At 62.4% G+C, this 13,501-nt stretch overlaps 3 protein-coding genes across 3 annotated transcripts; 1 reads left to right on the top strand and 2 right to left on the bottom strand.

The window, feature by feature from the left end:
• Positions 1 to 807: 807 nt before the first annotated feature.
• BXZ73DRAFT_101152 (uncharacterized protein) lies at positions 808 to 2,676 on the top strand (the record flags this gene model as incomplete). The annotated part of the gene is made up of 6 exons (XM_048014806.1): positions 808 to 1,059; positions 1,111 to 1,395; positions 1,447 to 1,524; positions 1,575 to 2,180; positions 2,243 to 2,324; positions 2,375 to 2,676. The coding sequence occupies 6 exons, from the start codon at positions 808 to 810 to the stop codon at positions 2,674 to 2,676; spliced, it is 1,605 nt and encodes a 534-aa protein (XP_047878200.1).
• Positions 2,677 to 5,522: 2,846 nt separating this feature from the next.
• Positions 5,523 to 7,832, bottom strand: BXZ73DRAFT_89828 (uncharacterized protein; the record flags this gene model as incomplete). The annotated part of the gene is made up of 8 exons (XM_048025403.1): positions 5,523 to 5,536; positions 5,563 to 5,751; positions 5,850 to 5,928; positions 5,985 to 6,234; positions 6,303 to 6,716; positions 6,760 to 7,357; positions 7,417 to 7,585; positions 7,674 to 7,832. 8 exons carry the CDS (start codon positions 7,830 to 7,832, stop codon positions 5,523 to 5,525), a joined length of 1,872 nt encoding a protein of 623 aa, XP_047878199.1.
• Positions 7,833 to 12,442: 4,610 nt separating this feature from the next.
• Positions 12,443 to 13,495, bottom strand: BXZ73DRAFT_46568 (uncharacterized protein; the record flags this gene model as incomplete). Its single annotated transcript, XM_048019717.1, has 2 exons — positions 12,443 to 12,566; positions 12,624 to 13,495. The coding sequence occupies 2 exons, from the start codon at positions 13,493 to 13,495 to the stop codon at positions 12,443 to 12,445; spliced, it is 996 nt and encodes a 331-aa protein (XP_047878198.1).
• Between the last annotated feature and the right edge of the window lie 6 nt (positions 13,496 to 13,501).

Below are 13,501 nucleotides of genomic sequence, written 5' to 3'. Positions count from 1 at the left end.
TTGCCTTCCACCTTCATGCTGGGCATACTTATGCGGGTGAGTATCCCCGGTCGCGTGCCCATTGAAGTACTGACACCGCGCCTTCCAGCTCGGGCGCGTCAAATGAAGCCGAAGTTGAACGTTGAACGGGGCGCCGCGCTATAACCTTTGCCTGTAAACTGCCATGGTCCCAGGCAGGGGGCGTCCACACAGAGATCATTCGACAACTGCAAAAAGTTGCTGGCGAGAAATGGGAAGCACTCTGTTTTCAGGACCCCGCACACTCGAATGGGGTGGTGGTGGGGTTGATGTAGTACGCGGTCGTCACGAGCGGATGCCCCCTGATCCCAGGGCGAGCACAATGCATAGTACGCGCGTGAGTCGTCATTCTCCTACTGATCTACGCCCGTCTACCACTCAGAAACTGCGTCTGTGGGCAGGTACTAGCCGAAATTGTGACGGGTGACGTGCTGAGGCCACGGTAAACCGAGCACGACCTCATATGTACCCTCCGTACACAGGGCCCAAGAATATTCCGCCAGATGTACGGCACTCTGCTGTCTCTCACTCCCCATTTTCAGTGCGGAGAGATGGGACGCGCTTCTTCGCAATGGCGTTCTGGTTGTGCTGAGGCTGTCAACTCGGCGTGAAGCGAGCAAGAGGCTGGCCAGAGGTCGACGATCGTCCTGTCAGCCCCGCACAGAGCCTATGTAAACCCGTCGGCAGCGGTCACAAGCCCCCATCGTCCCTCTCACTTGAACCTCCACTATCTGCGCTACCCCGCGCCTATTGTGTTACCCCACTCCCTCACCACCAGTCTTCAGCATCATGTTCGCTAGCTCGCCTTGTAACGTCCGCCGGTTCCGGAAGGCCTTCAACCTCGCTCCATTCCAGGCCCTCGTGGGCGACGATCGGCGGGCCCACGGTATGGATGTCGACATCCCCTCCACGCCGAGCACACCAAAGGCATCTGTCCGCACATCCGACGTCGCGAATGAAAGCATGCCTGGCCCCTCCGTCGGTGGTCGCGAGAAGCTCATGGCACAGAGGCGAAGGCGGGGAGTGGTGGAGCCTCATACAGTACGTCCTCGCTCAGCTCGTTGTCTAAAATATCCACTAATCGTTTTCCAGCCCGAGCGCAAGCGGGGTGCTCTCCAGCCTCCTTCCGCCCCGAGGAAGAGGCGCTTGCCGAAGGGCACTCTGTGGGACCTTCCTGATTTCAAGGTGTGTTCCTTGACCGCTACGCATCCTACCGCTCTCACGCTGTGCATCAACGCCTTCTTCACGTCGGTCACGCCAAAGCCGACTGTCCGCAAGTTCGACCTTATGGACGCCGCCGCCGCCAGCCCCAACGTCGACGACTCTGAAGAACCCATGACCAAGAGGCGACGATGGGGAGCGGGAGAACCTTGCACGGTATGTGATCCATGAGATCACCGTGCACTGCTTTTGCTTACCTTCTTTCAGCCCAAGCTCAAGTCGCTCGTCGTCCAGACTCCTCCTGCCCCGAAGAAGCGCGTTCGGCATCAAGGTCCTGCGGTCAAGGTTTGTCGCTTTACCGTCGTACATCGCACTGTTCTCATGCTTCCCACTAGCAACGCAAGCAGTTCATTGCCGCCACCAAGGATAGGATCATCATTGATAGTCCCTACGCGGCGGCCGCGTTCCCTTTTTCCTTCGCTTTCCCGACTGCACTTGTTGGCGTCGCCGATCAGGAGCCCAACCTTGGTTCGCTGCCTTCGCCCATGGAGGTTGACGCGCCCCAGGCCCCCGCCGTCGTTGAAGCCCTCGAGTCCTCACCGTCTGTTGTCATGCAAGACGTTCTGCCCAGCATCGACCAGCTCATCCCGCGCTTCATCCGGAAGAGCGTCGCGAGGCGTCAACGCCGTCTCCAAGTCAAAGCTTACGGTCCCCGTCCTCAGCGCCAGGCTCTCCCGCGCGACGCCCCTTCCGTCGCCTACGACAAGGCCAAGAGGCCTCACGTCCATCGCGTCCCAGCGCGCGAGGCTGAAAAGCCCACGGTCCTGGAGCAACAGCAGTTCTATGAGGCTATGGCTTCTCTCAAGGCGAATCTGAACCTCACGGAGACCGCTCAAGACGATGCGATGGACAACATGGAGCTCGACCATGAGGTGGAGATCATGGACGACGAGTACATGGCTGTCGACGACGAGGACGTGGAGATGGCGAGCACGGACCAGGTGCGTAGCTGTTTCGTTATCGCATACTCGCCGCTGATGTTGCGATCCTTCCCGACACCCAGACCACGGACGCAGATGACGATGTTCAACCAATGGAGGACCAGCGCCAAGATATTTCTGCGTCTCTTCCGTACGCCGAGGTGTGTATTATCTCACTCTCACCGCTTTCGTGCCCCGCTCACACACCATCTTAGACCGCAACTGTACAGAAGGCCGGACCCCAGCAGTGCCCCTGCCGCCGGCCCCTACGCTTCCTTCCCCGACCGTCATCGAGACCGTCATGGACGTTAAGTCGCCGCAGGCTACCGTCGCGGTTGAACAGCCGCGGACCACCGTTGTCGATGAAGAGTTGCAGAGCATGATCGTCTTCAAGGAACCGCAAGCCGTACTCATCGGTGTGGAAGAGTCCAAGGCCTTGCCGGAGACCAAGTCGTCAACGATATCTCTGCCGCCTTCGCTGGTCCTCCATACCCAAGGAATCCTTTCCCTGGAGTAGCTGCGTATTCAGAGACCTCACCGCGGCCGATGCCGACAGCAACATCGATAACAGCAGCGAAGACTTCTATACTGGCGGTGGCTGGAGCGGCGCTCACCAGGATGTCTAGACCACTTTGACCCCTGCGCGACTTTCCGCTGCCCATGGGCCCGCTCACGCTCTGCGGTATATCTAAGAGCGACATGGTGCCCCTCGCCGGAGCTTAAACGGACCTCTTCGGACCCAACCTGTGACCCGGACGACGCTACTCGCTGGTCGGCCTCCCTGGACTCCCCGCCTCCTCTGCTGTTCAGCTTACGCTCGTATGGGACTTTGTCGCCCTGTCCAAACGCCAAGTTCTCGGTGGGCGTGGTGTCGCCCTTCTTGGCGCCCTCCGTCCAGGAGACTCGGAGGCCGAGGCCGAAGAGGTCTCGCCTGACGCGGAGGCCAGGGAAGGATCGTCGAGGAGCCGGAGGAACAATCGGAAGATTGTCACGACGCCTACGAGACCTTCGCCTATGCCGTCGTCGAGGTCGTCGAGAGCACTCCCTGGGCTCGAGACAGGCACTCTACCATCACTCAAGTACCGTCGGCCGTTTCGTCGCCATCCCCTCCACCAGTCTCGCCTTCAAGCAACGTCGTTCCACACGACGGCTCTCGCATACACCCCGCAGGAGTTACACTTCGTCGTGCCCGAAGGACTCCCTTCTACTCTCCCGCTCATTCCGGACTTCAAAGTCGCCTGCAGCATGCCGCCCCCAAACACCGCAGTTGACTCGGCATCACGACCCTCCCCGAGCTCCTCTCCTCACGCAACTCGATCCAGCTTCTCTTCGGGCGTCTTATCAAGAGTTCATCCACGATCTTTTCCTTGCACGATCTTTCAAGACACGCGGTTGCTTCCGTACCACACCACAATCTTGGTTTCCTTTCTTGGTTCGACGCACACTACGCCTATTGCAAGACCACTCTGCTACGACGACTAGACTCCATCTCAACTGCTTCCGCATCATCTTTTCTTGGGTTCTCGGTTGCTTGCATCATCTCCTCTGGATCTCTCCTCATATACTGGATTTTACGACATAACATACGACACCTTCAGCTGCAAGTTCGCATTCTCGCACGACATCACTACCTGGAATTTCGAAGACATCTTCTCCCCCGCCGATACCACATTCCCAGCCATATGCTCGAGTCTCATACCCCATCTCCGTCTATACTGCTCCCGCGCTGCTTCCCATCGAGCCTACGGTTCCTGCCCTCTCCCGCTTCCTCGTCCAGCACCATTCCATGTCCAAGATCTTCAACGTCCGCCCCTGAGAGATGGGTGCTCTTCGTGGTACGTCCGCCTCATCCCTCCATCCACGTTTGACTAACGCTATTCTCGCAGATGCCGCACGAGCCATATGAGGTTCTGCAACTCTCGAAGAATACACATCCCGCACGCGTTCGGCTTGCTCGCCGCCCCGCGGCGTGAACTCTTTCAGTGTCGTCCTGCCGTTGCCTGCCCACGCGTGCCCCGGACATGTTGACAGCCCAGACTGCTGATACCCACCGATACGACTTGATGCTGTACGTCTATGATGTACGGAATCGCCCGTAGCGCGGTGTCCGTAGTCTGGTGGTGTTCTGTACGCTTATGAAAGCACTCAAAAATCTTTCTTTTCCCTTCTATCCCTCGTGTGGTCCGTGACCCCAGATGCCCACCCCTCGCAAGTCATCTCGTCTACGCCGCCCTGTGCCTTAGCACACTTCTCGATGGTGCTACATTGCGCCTCGGCGCCCGAGTTGTAGTCGTGTTAATTGCACCAGCTCTGCCGTGGAAAGTTCGAAGCGGGAATGGCCCTCCGTACTTTCTGCGAACGGCGTTCACGTTCAACGCTAGTAGTTCACAGGTCTCATGGATCGAGCCAGAGCGGTCTCCCGAGGTTCGTAAGTCAGGATGGCTCTGAGTGCTTGCCATTCCAAGTCGGAGCTGCCGTACGAGCCTCGTCCCCTCGGACAGCATCCGTTTCCCTCGCCCGGCCCAGGAGCGGCTGGATGATGCGAGACTGTCGAGTTGCATCACTGGGTGGGGACGAACAAACGCTTGCGGCAAGATCTGGATCCGCGTCCCAGATTGAGATCCACGCGACCCTTCAGATTTAATTCCAGATGCGGCCTCGAGCAGCTCAGTCCGATGAGAAAGCGTCGCGGCTCGATGGGATCTATAGAGCACAATCACAATCTATGCGTGCACGTACGTGTGGGATGTCGTCGTCGAGGTTCGTTCCGCCGCCACCGACGAGGGTGGGAAGTCAGAAGCGCGGGTGGGTGGGGGGTTGTATAAGGATACGAGCCGATGCGTGTGCGTACGAGTCTCTAGGCGGCCGAAGCGGGGGGACGGGGGCGGCATTAGTGGGAATGCGAAGGGGCCAGCCGGGACGAGGCGAGGCGAGAGAAGGGGCGGCGAGGCGACGTGTAACTGTCCGTGTCCGTGTGCGGCACGAGAGAAGGTCGTCCGTGGATCCTGGAACCAGTCTATATGTACCGACGCAGTCTAGCCGAGGCGAGGCGAGGACACATTCGACACTAGATTAGCGGGCGCGGGCGATTAGGTGTGGTAAACTGATCGGTCGTCAAGAATAAGGGCGTGTCGTGGAGGCGGAATCGGATATATGGGGGAGCGGTGGTACACGAAACAGCGTAGAGTGAGTGGTGTCTATGAACAGAGCAGGGATAGATAGATATTACGGCGCGCAGGCCGGGTATCGGGACTCGGGAAGGAAAACCGGATCGAGGGTCATACAGTACGCCGCCATCTCTGCAGCCTGCTTCATTCATCGCACGGGATTCGTACCCCGCACCTCGCTATCATCGTCACGCGCCTACGCTCCAAGCCCTGAGGCCGCCGTGAACGCACTGAACCTGGGAGCTCGACCTTCTGCTTCGCGTCGTGCTCGCGCAGGCTCAGATCACTCACGGCCCCGTCCAAGCTCCGTCTGCGAGAATCCTTGTCGAGCGCATCCGGACGTTTGAGTGGTGATGACGGCGACGACGGCAGGTTGAGCGGTGGAAGCTTGATAGGCGGGGAACCCGAGCGCGACACGGCACCGACTTGGACGATGCATGGCGGCCTCACTGCTGGCGCTGAAGGTCGAGCCTGTGGGGAGAGCGGTGTCGCCTTCTCGTTGGCGGTGGCGGGACGCGCGCACGGGGATGGATGGGCGTCATGCCGAACGCAGCGCGCACAGAGTGTGCCAGGTGGGCGTGATGGTGGTGGTGATGGTGTGGCTGGTGCGTGGACGAACGCGAGTGGTGAGGCGGGGAAGGCGCGCGCGAGCTGGAACCGACGCGCTACCCCCATCGACAACGATGATCGATTGCGTCCGGCTCCTGGGGCTGCTGCCGCTGCTGCTAGGGCCGCTGGAGAGCTGGGGTGTCGGCAACGAGGTCGTTGACGTACGGTCGCTCGAGTACGGGATATGGAAGCTCGGCGGCGGCATCGAGAAGTGGTCGGAAGAGAATCCATGCGACGCGCCATACGCCACGAGGTCGCCAGAGCTGCTACGCTTCGCCATGCGGCCGCTCATGACACCACTGTGGGCGGGCTCCCAGCAACTGCGATCTTGCGGCTACGGAGTCATAGTAGTGGCCGTACTCCTCACGGGGCTGTCCATAGACGCAGGGGGTAACCGGAAGGGCGAGGGCGCACGCGAGGGCCGCTGGAGTGAATGTTGAGCGTACGCAGTCCGCCGAGAAAGGGGCTAGTCGACGGCGTGTACGCGTACTCAGTGCCGCCCGGTGTTCGAGAACCCGTCGCGTACGGAGAGCGTTCTACCGGACCCTGGTGAGGAACCGCAGGCGAGTGAATAGGGTGCATCGAGTCAGAATCGGAGCTAATGGGTGAAGGCGAGTCCTCGTGGCCAGGGTGAAGGTGCGGGCGATGTGCGGCAGGATGGGGATAGGGATGTGACCAAGCTCCATGACTGTGGTGTCCCTGCGAGGGCGCGTGGCGAGGGTGTGAGTGCGCGCCATCGACGGCGTGTCCAGAGGAGGGCGGGGCATGCCAGGAGCTCGCGCTTGGAGCTGCCCATGCTTCGGCGACGCGTGTGCTTGACAGACTCTTCATCGTCGCGGTGCGAGTCACGCTCGCGGGAGGTGCCGAAGTATCCACCTTCCTCTGCAGCGTAGTGCGACGATGAGGACGAGAAGTATGGGGTGGCGAGGGGTGTAGCGGTTGCGCTCTTGGTTAACCGATGAGCGGACAAGATGTCGGCATGGCGGGCCTCGTACTCGGCACGACGGAGCATCTCCATATGGCGCACCTCGAACTCGGCTCTCCGCAACGCCTCGCTTCGCTCCAGAGCGTACAACTCCTCCATGGCAACGCTCGATAAGGCGGAAAGGGCGTTGGGACCTGAGGCAGGGGGAAGATGGCGGTCGCTCGGCGGGCCGGCCCGGGAGCGTGCCGAAGGTCGGTCGTACGCGGTGGAGTCGGGGGAGTAAAGTGCGGTGGGTCTGGCGTATGATTCATCCTGAAAAAAGACGGATGAATGAGACGGCCGAGAACAAGATATGACATGGGATGTGGTGCGAAGGGAAGTGCTGCCCACCTCGTCGTCGCTGTTGGCACGGCTCCTTGCCTTCTTCTTGATGCGCATGCTCGACTCCCGTGCGTGCAGATAGTCGGCATCGGCACTGGACCCGGCCGAGTACTTGCCTGCACCGACCTCGATGGGACCGTCAGCTGGGTGGTCTAACCGCGCCTTGGATTTCGACTTGAGCCGGGGTGGCTCGAGCCTGCGGCGCCGACATAATGCGACGCATCGTGGTTGGTGTGTATGCGGGAATGCCGGGTGAGCTCATCGGAGCGGGAAAAGCGTTTTTCGCAGCCAGGGAAGGTGCATTCAAACGGTTTCTCGCCGGTGTGGGTGCGAATGTGTCGAGTCTGGTGACAGAACGAGGGAAATGAGCATCGCAGGAAATGCGAGGTGCGGTGGAAGGGAGCATGAGGCGGTGAGCAGTGCGGCACACACCTGGTGCTCCAGCCGACTGAAGGCCCGGCCACAGAGGGGATAAGGGCATTTGTAGGGGCGGGGGGCCTTCTCGAGGGCGGGGGCTGAGGGAGGAGGGGAGGCGGGGGAGTCGTCGACGTCCATGACTTTTGGGGGGTAGAGGAGGGAGAGAAGATCCATGGTGAGATGAGCAGAAGGAGGGGTGAGGGAGGAAAGGAAGGGGGTATTAGTACTGGGGGCAGGAGGTTACGTACGGCGGGACTGACCTGGGGAAGAGGAGGACGATCTCTGGGAAAGGCGTGGGTGTGGGCGAGGAAGAGAGGGGGTGGCTAGCGGTCGCCTGGTGTGAGTGAATGGGCGTTCGGGCGGCGAAGAGGAGGCTGGAGAGGAGGAGGGGCGAGGGGTGAAGAGGCCGCGGATGATCCGATGGGCTGGGGCGCAGGCGGGGGAGAGGATGGTGGAGAAGAGGAAGCGGAGGGAGGACGCCCGAAGGGGGTGGCCGCGCGAAGGCTGTGGGGAAACGGAGGGGTGGCAGATGGCGCCTGGCGGACGCGGGGGCGGGGCGCGGGGTGGGAGGACGCTCGGCAGGGCTGGGGCGTTCGCGCGCGGGCTGGGGCCGGCGCGAAATTTGCGGGCGAAGGAAGGAAAAGGAGCGGAGACGAGCTGGCGTCAGCGCAGGAGGGAAATGCGTTTCGGCGGGCCCGGCGCGTCCCTCGTCCATATCGGGCGCCGTGCCCTCCGATACGCCTCCTCGGTCGTTCCGACTATCTTCCGCCCTCTCCTCCACCACCCACCTCATCCTCTCTGTGTTTGAGCCCTGGGGGGCCGACGGCGCCCGTGTCGCGCTCAAGGTACATCCGCCTGCGCGCGGGGTGTCGTGCGTCGTGGGCGTGCCGGACGTGGGCGCGCGGGGTTGGGCGCGCAGAGCCACGTTGTGCAGCTGCTGGCGGACAAGACGCCCGCAGGCAGACGCCAGACGGTTGCGATTGCGGGGCAGGCACCAGCACGCATCTCAGATGGGCGCAGGCAAGAGCGGGCCTCCGATCACCCCTGTCCTATCTCCTCCGTTCCCCAGGTAGCCGACAATCACGTTCTGCTGCCGTCCACCCCACGGGGACTGCTCTATGACGTTCGTCTCTACGCCTCGCCCGATATCACGCTCACCTCTCTTGCATGTTGGCCACCGCGAGGTCCTCTTCTCGCCCTGCCCGGGCGCGCGCCCCGTGCTGTGACACGCACAATGACGACGCTCGTCTATTTCCCTGCACAACAGCTTACGGCACCCCCGGTGGCTTCACCTGCGCGGTCCCCGCGACGCGGAGAACACGCGTACACGCGCACAACGACCAGGCGGCACCTCCGCGGCACGACGCTGCAGCAGTCCCCCAGTCGCGGTCACGCGGCCGCCCTGACTACGGCATTCCACCAGACGCGTCGCGCTCGCGCTTGACCTCGAGCTCGAGCCTGCTCCCGACGCGCCCTCGCACAGCCCAGGCGAGCGCAGATGCGACCGGCGTCCCGTTGAGCTCGCCAAGTGCCTACCTTGACGACGTGCGCTGCGCCCCATGCGCTCAGCTGCCGGCATCGTCCGCGTCCGGCCGGACGAGAAGCAGCACCGGCTTGTCCGACGCGCCCATGTACATATGTACATATGAATGCCCGGGCGAGCGACGAACACAGGATTGGCGCGGCGCAGTGCACATGTCGCGCTTTCGGCCTCGACCTAACGTAAATCTTCACTCGGAGACGGCTTGTCGTCCAACTGCGCTGGTGAGTGAATTCGAATGCATACGTGCCCCAGGCCCCTCGTCGTATTCTCGGGGCGCAATGCTCGCGAACCACTCGCGCACCCGCCGCGCGGTGACTGCTGCACATGGGCAACCGTGTGCTCCAGCCGCCGCGTCGGGAGCGGCCGTTGCTTCAATGGGTACAGCCCGTCGAAAGCCGCCGGGCGAACTTCGCCCCTACTGCAGTCTCCACTGCGCTGGATGCCGCTTCGTGCGTCCTTCTGCTTCGTGGTGTTGCGCATCGCGGCTTCGGATAGTGTGCTTTCCACGTCTATTCCTTGCTCCCCCCGCCGCTCACTCAGCACCGTCTCCGCCGTGAGATGCGCAGGGCAAAATAGAACTCCGCAGCTCGTGCATGACCTCGACACGCGCCGCGGCGGCACACTGAGCTGCCAGGGCCCGAACGCTCGAAGTCGTGCACATCAGGGCGAAGACGTCGCCCGGCCGGCGGCTTCGCGCGAACTTGCACGAGTTTAACTTGCTCCACCGTTCTCTCTCGTCGCGGACGACCCCGCGCCTGCCTTCTGCGCTGTGCCCGTCGCCTCTCTCGTACGAACGACCCTGGGACCTGAGTGGGCGCAGTCCTGCGCAAGCACGCACCGTCGTCCACGCCGAGAACCTTGTGTGGGGCCCGTTTGCGGGGTAACTGCGACATTTGCCCGCGTCGCCCTGCATCACGCACGGCGCACGTCGATACGGAACTCCCCCACGAATGGGCTTCGAACACGCCTGCGCACACAGCGTGTGGATCGTGCCACACGGAACAAGTACATGAGTGCCATTCGTCCCGGGCGTCTACTTTGTTTCGTACTTCTGACGCGAACATTATCGGCAGACCGTACCGGGATCCGATGCCACAGCGTCGACACCTGGGCTGGAATCTGAGGCTTGCTGGAATCTGACCACCTCAGGGCAGAGCGCGCAAGCGCAAAGTATCTGCCAACACACATGAGACCCCCCTCGGCGACGCAGGTGCCCCACAACTTTGCACGGTGCATCCTCGCAGATTCCTCCCGCACGGGTACAAACAACGTTCGTCCCCCGCGCCCTATCTCTGGCCGGCTCTTCCCAAGCACAGACCGTCAGATCGTTCCTCCGCCCCCTCCGAGCCCCGCTCTCCCCGCCCCTACGATCGCAAACGTCAGGTCCTGTCCTGGTCCTGGATCCCGTCGTGATACGCCCATGATCTCGACGCGACGCGAACGATACCCGGCCCGTAGCCATCTGCAGTTTCCCCGCACAGCAGAGTCGGAAATCGGAATCCGTGATCCCAACTCCGGGCGGCGCGGCGCGGCGGCCCGCCGCGGCCCGCCCCGCATCGCCGCGGGTCGACCGCCGACCCCGCCCCGCCACCGGGGGTGTCCAGCTGACCGGTGACCTCCCACATCCGCCTCGGGCTTTCATGTGTTTAAAGCCGGCGACACGGGACCGCCCCGCGCCATATCGGACTTGGTCTCGCTCGCCCAGCCGATCTCGATGGGCCAAGGGCGCGCGCAAGCCTAAAGCCTCTTTCCCCCCACCGGTCACGCGCGCACCCGTCCTCGCACTCGAGTCTCCGTCGTCCGAGGCTCGAGCCCGTGTGCCCGGCGCACATGAGGATCGTCGTGCGTGCTTATGGGCCCGTCGTTCGAGGACGACGAAAGGACCCTCGTGCCTGGGCCCCCTTCCGCCGGCAGCGACCGACGCGCTCCCTGGAGATGGTTGGCCGGCGACTCGACTCGAGCCGGGCCTGGACGTGCGGGGGAGAGCCCCGTTCGAGCTTCGATGGCGAGGCAACGTCGGCGCGCTTCCGCGCGATGATCACCGACGGGGACGCGCTTGAGCTTGAGCTTGGAGCCTTCACGTCGGCCGGAGGCATCGTCGAATCGTTCGAACGACCCTCAGGCTTCAGGCGGCCGCCGCTGGTATCGCCGTCGCCCGTGTTCACAGTGCGTGTTAACCCGCAGGACCTTGCATACTCCCGTCGCAGCCCTCGAGCGGACACCGGGGTGCAACTCCGTAAACCCCCCAGATCTCGGAGAAGCCCAACCCCCAGACCTAATAGACAGCGCGCGATGGGGAAACGACAACGCTTCGTGCGACGGTCGCGGCTCGACCGCCGCGCTTCGAGGCGCAGGACGTCTTCGAGGCCTTCGTCGCGTCTCGACCCGCGAGGCTCGAGCCGCCGGCGCCGTCGCCATCGCGCCGACAATCCAGCGAGGACGGCCCCGGGCGCGGATCGACCGCGCCCGCGGGGGCGACGGCCGAGCAGCCCGTCGCCCGCGAGGGATCGTCCCCGGGCGCGGTGGGCTCATCCGCAGACCGTCAGGGCGCAATGTATGTAGCAGAAGGCTTCCCGGGGGTGATAGACGTGGGCGGGAGCAGACGGGGGGCGCATCGGCGCATCGGCGATACTGCTGCGATACGATGCGCTCGATGCCGGGCGTGTGCATGCGGGCTGCACCGCGTTCGCGACGGTCGACGGGAAGGTGGTGCTCGGTTCTTGCATGTGGCGATCCGCGGAAAGTCCGGGTGGTATAGAGACTGCTTTCTCCGTTGGAGGGGTCCGGCGAGGTCGTGCGAGGCTTGAATTCGATCGCGGATTTCGCCGTTCGTGAAGATCGGGGAGTGATGGAGAATACGACCGACATTGTGGGCATCGAACGAAGCCGTGACTGTGCGTCGGAGGCCTCGACCAAGCGGTGTTTCATGAGCAGGAACTCGGACGATGTGGCGAGGGTTGACAGTACCGAGAAGCCGTGTATCGAGCGCAGAGCATAACCCCAGGTAGGGTGTGGAATGTCACTTTACTGCAAATGATCGGAAACGTGGGGGAGATTCAACAAGTCGATCACGATCGAGCTGGATAAATCACGAGCACATTTGGCTGGAGTGACCGAGGAACGAACACACTGGGTGAGTGTTTTTAAGATTGACAACTAGTATTCGAAGGCGCTGTAATTCGACGAGAGCTACACTGTGTAAGGATGATGCCAAGTACGAGCACAGCGGGACATACCTTCCTTAAGAGCTTGACGGAGATCCCTTCACCTTGGCTAGCTCTGACAGCAGTCTTGCCCGTTCGTTCAGCAGCGCGAGGGTGTATTCTGTCGGCGCGTTGTGCGGGGTGACGATCCTCCGTTGTCCGCTCGGGAAGCCTAGCGCAGGAGAAGGAGTTTTGGACAAGCCAGAGTAGGATTGCAACCGTCGAGAAGTAGAGGAGTTGCTGCTGGGAGTCCCCCGTTGATAGTATGACCGGAGCTCCGTGCCTTCGTCCGCGTTGTGGATAAGCCCTGCGTAGCGAAACGGCAACGGCGTCTTGGGCGTTGGGGGAAGGTCGTCGCCTTCGTCCTCCGCGTCGTCGCAGTGGCAGACCGAACTGAGCGTGGACACGTCCTGGCTCATTCCGAGCGCAAAGAAGGGGTCTTCTACTTCGTGTATGCACCTCGCTTGCGACCGCACCGTCCGCGTACTGCTTGTAAGCGCGACTGGGGGGAGGGAGGACAGGTCCGGGAGCTCAGTGGGAGCCAGAGCTGCTAGCTGCTCCGAGGGTGTTGACATCATGGTCGTGTCTGATTCCGCGAGGCCAGAGGGTACCATGGAGAGGTTGGAGTGTGCAGCGCTTGTGACAGTGGACTGCACCGACGGGGAGGAAGAGTGCGTGTGCAGCCGGAGGGGCATGACAGGCGGCGGGTCCGCACCGTACGATGGGCCGGCGAGGAGACCCTTCTGTCGCCCGAGCCAGCAGAGGAGCTCACCGACAAACTCCACCTCGTCGTCCTCGCCCGCGGCCAGCCGACGCGGGTCGACGTCGCTCAGCCCAACACACTCGCCGTTCATGACGTCGGTCTCCAGAACGCCGAGGAAGATCTTCATGGCTTCGACCTGGCTTGCGACCTCCCGCGAGGAGCGTATCTCAGCGGAAATAGGCAGACGCGTGTGGAGGACGGACTCGAGGATGCCGAGGAGAAGACCTGGGGTGAGGTCGGCAGGGGACTCGAGTGCGAATGGGAGAGGAATTCCGAGATTCTGAAGGAGCTCATTGAGGGAAACAGTGAGGTAAGCGGCCTTGTGCATTGAGGA

This window comes from Epithele typhae (genome assembly GCF_022376455.1).
Source record: "Epithele typhae strain CBS 203.58 chromosome Unknown BXZ73scaffold_22, whole genome shotgun sequence".
NCBI lineage: Eukaryota > Fungi > Basidiomycota > Agaricomycetes > Polyporales > Epitheliaceae > Epithele > Epithele typhae.
This window is presented reverse-complemented; position numbering and strand designations above follow the sequence as displayed.